Source organism: Myotis davidii, unplaced genomic scaffold (assembly GCF_000327345.1).
Source record: "Myotis davidii unplaced genomic scaffold, ASM32734v1 scaffold2042, whole genome shotgun sequence".
Taxonomy (NCBI): Eukaryota; Metazoa; Chordata; class Mammalia; order Chiroptera; family Vespertilionidae; genus Myotis; species Myotis davidii.
In genome coordinates this window covers 186,156-192,047 of record NW_006293469.1, presented here as the reverse complement: position 1 = coordinate 192,047, position 5,892 = coordinate 186,156, and the positions used below count along the sequence as shown (strand labels likewise).

Here is a 5,892-nt window from a genome sequence, read left to right as displayed (position 1 = left end):
CTCTTGCAATTATGGCATGCTGGAATTGGCTTCCAGCAAGTAAGCATAACCAATAGACACAGACAGTAGTGGGGTGAGGGTATGTGTTGGGGGTTGGGAGTGCTGGGGAGAGGTCAATGGGGGGAAAAGACATATGTATTACTTCAAACAATTAAAAATAAATAAAAGAAGAAATTGAAATAGCATGTGGGTTGAAAATATATGGCAATATAGTAATATTGAGATGCCTCGTCTAGTATGAATGCCCCAAGACAGTGGTCGGCAAACTCATTAGTCAACAGAGCCAAATATCAACAGTACAACGATTGAAATTTCTTTTGAGAGCCAAATTTTTTAAACTTAAACTATATAGGTAGGTACATTGTTATTAATGTAATTAGGGTAATCCTAAGGCTTAGGAAGAGCCACACTCAATGGGCCAAAGAGCCGCATGTGGCTCACGAGCCGCAGTTTGCCAACCACGGCCCCAAGAGGAGCACAGAGCACGGTCTATAAGGATGGATCTTTGGTTACTGCCAACTACAACCTCATCTCCATATTTGAAAAGAACACTGCTCCATGGGCCTAAACTTAACTCTGACTTCTTTGCAGCTGTTCTTTATGCATCTTCACAATTCACATGTGCATGTTGTCTCAGTGCTAAGCCTCTATGTCATATCTGCCCTTCAGCTACTGCTTGGGAAGGAGCAAGTATGTCATGGGTGTGTTCTGCCAGAGAGCTGCCCAAGCAACATCAGAAAAGAGCCCATAGAGGGATAGGGCGTTCACACCTGCTTCTCTCTGCTATGAAACTGTCAAGAAAGGGGATGCATCATTTCCTGAAGAGGCTTTCCAGCACCTGCCTATCACCCTCTTCCAAACATGGAGTGTGCTAAATGTGGGGATTTGTGGTTAAAATAAGAAGAGAATATAGCAAATGAAAGCATTCTTCTCCAGGACAAGGTTTTTGCAGTCAGCATTTATTAAGACCTTTCCATGTGATACTTCAGGCATTCTTGAGTGAACCAAAATAATTGGAGGGTCTCCCTCCTGACTAGCCCACACTTGTTGATTCAGGAAGAGGATACTTGCTCATGAATACCGTAAAGAACTGTGCCACTCTTTCTAAGCAAGTGAAAATTAAAAATACAAACTTTAAAGAGAGCTTATAGTGTAAATACTCCTATTCGTTAAGACTCTAAAAATGTTTGCATGCATATATGTAAATACATGCATGCAAATATTTATAGTAGTTAATTGTGAATTTGGGGAACTAGGGAGCTTAATGTTTTTTTAGGGTCTTTTCCTTCTGAAATGTAAGTTATATTCATTGTTAATCATTAGAGAAAATGTGGATTTTAGCATCTCAAGTGGTTGGAGGAGGTATTTATAGTCATTTTGGTGGATTTCATATGGAATGTTAAGGTATATAGAGAAGTTTCTCTTCCATCCTATCCTCTCACCCCAGTTCTCACCACTAACCCTCCTTCACACTTTTATTAGTTCTTAGTCCTTTGAGAAGTTTACCCCAGCTTTTTAAAGAATATTTAGAACTTTTAATTCCTTTAAAACTATGTCAGTACCTACTGAACTGAGACAATTTAGAAAACTCTAGGAAGTATATTATAACTGAGTAGAAAAAAATATAAAAATATTTCTGTTGACTTTCAGGAGATGCCAGGTATCCATTACTTGGCCAACCACTGCAGTACAACCCTCCTACTGTTCTGCATGGACACTTGCCACCCCAACAGGTGAGAGTGCCGGCCGTCAGACCTTGTAGGCGTTGTTGGCAGAGCATCATACGTCTGTGGCTGAGTGCGGGCCTGGGCCTTCCTATTGGCACTGCACAGGGAGAGCTCTCTGCCTCACCCGTGGGTTTCTTAGTGTTGTCACTGCCTCATCGAGAGCAGAGCCAGGGGACAGTCGTGCTGCTTAGCTGGGCAGGATCCCGGATGGGCTGAGTGCAGGGCATGCTGCTCAGGAAAGCCCAGAAAGTGATTGGTCATAGTGAGGGATGGGGGGCCACTGCCACAAAGGCGGAATTCAAGAGGCCTGGGGTTGAATTTTTCTGCTGAAATACAAAACCCAAACTGAGTATGGTTAGGTATTAAGTGTTTAAACATCACAAACATATTTGTCAGCATTGTTAACCTTATTTCTCATCTGTTGGTGGGTTTTCAGGGTCAGTCTGGCAACAGGCATGGAAACCGAGGAAGGAAACAAGCTAAGAAAGCTGCATCCACTGACCTTGGTGCGGGAGAAGCAGGTGTGTCCCTGAGACGGCTGGATGTGCTTCTACAAACTATTGACCACGTCACCAGTCTTTAAAACTGTACCCCAGCACAGAAATGGTTTTCCTCTCCCTGGAGTCGTGCAAAGGTCTTAGGGAATTATGCCGTCCATAATATAGGGTGCTTGAATATGCTCTTTCAGTGCTATTTCATCTCAAGTTGGAGAGCATAGTAAAGTACAGGTTGGGTTTAGGAGGGATGAAGGGACCAAAGGGAAACAATGTGTGTGACAAGTACAGGTAGAATGAGCTCTTTGCCTCTATTCTTTGAGAAAAGAAGTAGCCCTTACATCCATATGGAGGTAGTGTGAATAAACAAATATGTCACCTTCCGTGGCAAAGTGCTGTCAAATATGTACCTTAACCTTCTACTCAGCTTCATTGGGTGCGTAGGGCAAGTGTTGCTATCTTCCTTTTACGCTGGGAACGTGAGGTGCAGGGAGCTGCCCAGAAGCACACACCTCATTGGAAGGAGCCACTGCAATGCTGTGTTGTGTGTGTGCAGCTGTCAGTGAAGACTGAAATGGGTAGTTGGCACTGTTAGCTTTGCACTCCTTGTCAGGGGGTACTTAGGAATGATTGAAAGATTATCATAACAATTATACTTTTGTGGATTTGAATGGTTTTAGAAAATTCTGTTCATTTTCTATGTCATATTGGGTTTAGAGTACATTTTGCCTCTCTTCAGTAACAGGGTTTGTTAATCCTACACCTTTTCCCTTCTAGTTGTTGGGAAAGTCTTGGAAATTACTGAACTACCAGATGGAATAACTCGCATGGAAGCCGAGAAGCTCTTTGGGGAACTCTTTAAAATTGGCGCCAAGATCCGGTGGCTGCGGGACCCCCAGTCCCAGTCCCAGCTGCGTCGTCACCCGCTCTGCTGTGGCAGCGGGGACAGCACTATCAATTCTGAACGCTCTAAACCCATTGACTTGGCCTCCACGTACACCGTCCTAGCCACATTCCCCTCCATCTCAGCTGCACAGAATGCATTGAAGAAACAAATTAACTCAGTTAACAAATTTAAGCTGAGAACAAGCAAGAAGCACTATGACTTTCACATTTTGGAAAGGGCGAGTTCTCAGTAACAGTCACCTTGGACCCTGGGCCTTTATGATTCCCCTGTGCTCTCCCATCTTTAATTCGCTTGGTATTCAGAGCTCCTGTTAACATGATAGAGACTCCTAGGGGGTGTGGTCGGGGTGAAACAGCTTTTGAAGACAGGCCGGTGTTCCAGCAAAGCGGGGAGATCCACACTGCACCCCAGTGACTAGGAATCCACATCGGAGTCATACAGCTTTTTCTGAGGAAATGCTGTTCAAATGTCTCCTGACTTTTATAGTTATTTTGTTTTATATTTCTGAATTCTTGTATCAGATCCAAAGCTCTGTTGTACAGCAAATTATTCTTCAAAGTTATTACAATTAGTTGCAACCTGTATTTCTTTTTTGCAGCCAGCACGGTGTGATCCAACATAGAATTTGGGGGAAAAGAATACAGGAATAGAATAACCAAGTCAGAACCATTTGCTGTCCTTTTGAGGGGCTGAAAGGTGACTAAGGAGAGCCCACAAGCAGATTACTCTTCCCCTGTATCTAAACACAGAAACAATTTCCAGAAAACACAGAATTCCCTCAGTGGGTTCTTTCCTTATTCATTTAGGTAGAATGACCATTAAGTGTGAAGTAAATTATGTTCTTAAGGCCTCTCAATCAGACCACTTAGACTCAAAGGGGAATAGGAATCATTCTAGGCTGGAAAATACTTTTTTTAAGTCCTTCCAATAACTAAATGCCACTTATTTGCATTCCCCTCCTCGTGGATTTTTTGTCACCTACAGAAATGCATTTGATGAGTGCTGGAAACTTCTTAAGCAGTTTAAAGTTTGTTTTCATTGTTTGCAGCAGATCACTGGACATCAAAGATTCATTGCACTAATTACAAGGAACCTTTTTTTTTCGATTCTGTGTAATTTGAAAGGCTGTACAATGTGTGCTGATGCAAGCCTTTTTCAGTTCAAGAGAATAAATGTTTACAAATATAGACCCACTTTGTCTTTTGTAAATTAAAATCACCTTTTTAAATGAGTGCCAGTAATAAAGACCTAACCGGTCCTGCAGATTTTAATTTCAGACTTAAAGATGAAAGACAGTAAACCCTTCATTTTTGCTTTTTTCCTTATTTAATCATTTGTATTGAATTTATCAGGGTGACCTTAATTACTAAAATTATAGGTGGGTTTCAGGAACACAATTCTATAATACATCATCTGTATATTGCATTGTGTAGTAAACCCCTCATTTTACAAAACGTTTTACAAAGTATCACTTTCTCTGTGGCAGTGATATTAGTGGGTACAATTCATGTCACCTCATTCTCTCATAAATGTAATACCAATACCTTGCCCGTGTTGCTCAGTGATTGGAGCGCCAGCTCGAGCACTGAAGGGTCACACGTTTGATTCCCAGTCAAGGGCATATACCCCCACAATTCAGATTCAGATCCCCGGCCCCATTCCAGGCCCCATTCCAGTGCATACCAATCGATGTTTCTCTCTCTCCTTCCCTCTCCAACCCTCCCTTCCGCTCTAAGAAACAATGGGGAAAAAATATCCTCAGGTGAAGATTAAATATATATATAAAAAATACCAATCAATTGTAGACAATTTGAGTATGAACATCTATATATATAAAAGCCTACGCGACTGGTCAACAGGTCACTATGACACACTGACCACTAGGGAGGGAGCAGATGCTCAATGCAGGAGCTGCCCCCTGGTGGTCAGTGCTCTCCCACGGCCAGCCAACCTCCCTCAGTCCCTCCCCCCGGCCGGCTGGCCCAATCGGGACTGAGCAAGGGACTCCACCCGTGCACGAATTCATGCACCAGGCCTCTAGAACTTACATAACTAAAAATAGAATATTGTTTGGTTAAAGAATTTGTGTTCTTAGCCAATATATTGATCATCTGATTGTCCAGATTAGCTCAAATGCTGTATCAAAAGCTTTCGCTACTTGTTAGCCAAGCAAAGTGCTGGGAAACACAAAAGCTGGGAGGGTCTGCCATATACAACTTGCCTGGAGCCTGGTTCGCTTGCAGCCCAGAGTGGGGGCGTTCAGGAGGAGCACGTGTTATCAGACCAGCACAGATGTTCAGGCACGCCAAAGCATTTGCAAGGCCACACTTGGTTCCTGGGGGCAGAAGTTGGAGCTGCCTTTGAACCATGTCAGATTAAGGAGCTGTACCTAGAGGAAAAAGTAAGGACTATGAAAATCACATTCAAGACCTATTGAATTTTTATCATTTTTGACTAGAGAGTCGAAGATCTTGGAGAAACATAATTAAGATCGGCATTGCAGCAAGAATTATTCAATCCGTGAATGGGGCTGGAGACCAAAAAAAACCCACAACCCCATGGTTTATTTCAATTTTCTGAATATTTAACTTCTGCAGTAGGAATCCTAGTAAACCTAAGAGTAGGTTTGGGGGCTTTTTTAAAATTGAGATATAATTGACATATTTGTTTCAGGTGTACAGCATAATTATTTGATATTTGTATATATACTAGTATTGTGAAATAATCACAATAAGTCTAGTTAACATCACTTCATATAGTTACA

The 5,892-nt window shown here is 42.2% G+C and overlaps 1 protein-coding gene across 10 annotated transcripts in view; it reads left to right on the top strand.

Annotated features, from left to right (window-relative positions):
* Window positions 1–4,317, top strand: part of R3HDM1 (R3H domain containing 1) — a 111,618-nt gene extending 107,301 nt beyond the window's left edge. For 9 of the 10 annotated variants that reach the window (XM_015566144.1, XM_006767150.2, XM_006767148.2 and 6 more), the window contains 3 exons: window positions 1,651–1,733; window positions 2,164–2,248; window positions 2,999–4,317. In XM_015566144.1, coding sequence (XP_015421630.1) covers window positions 1,651–1,733; window positions 2,164–2,248; window positions 2,999–3,360 — 530 coding nt within the window. In that variant the 3' untranslated portion in view covers window positions 3,361–4,317. The remainder of the gene's footprint in view (window positions 1–1,650; window positions 1,734–2,163; window positions 2,249–2,998) is intronic. The other variant, XM_015566143.1, reaches the window with a different exon arrangement.
* Window positions 4,318–5,892: the final 1,575 nt, after the last annotated feature.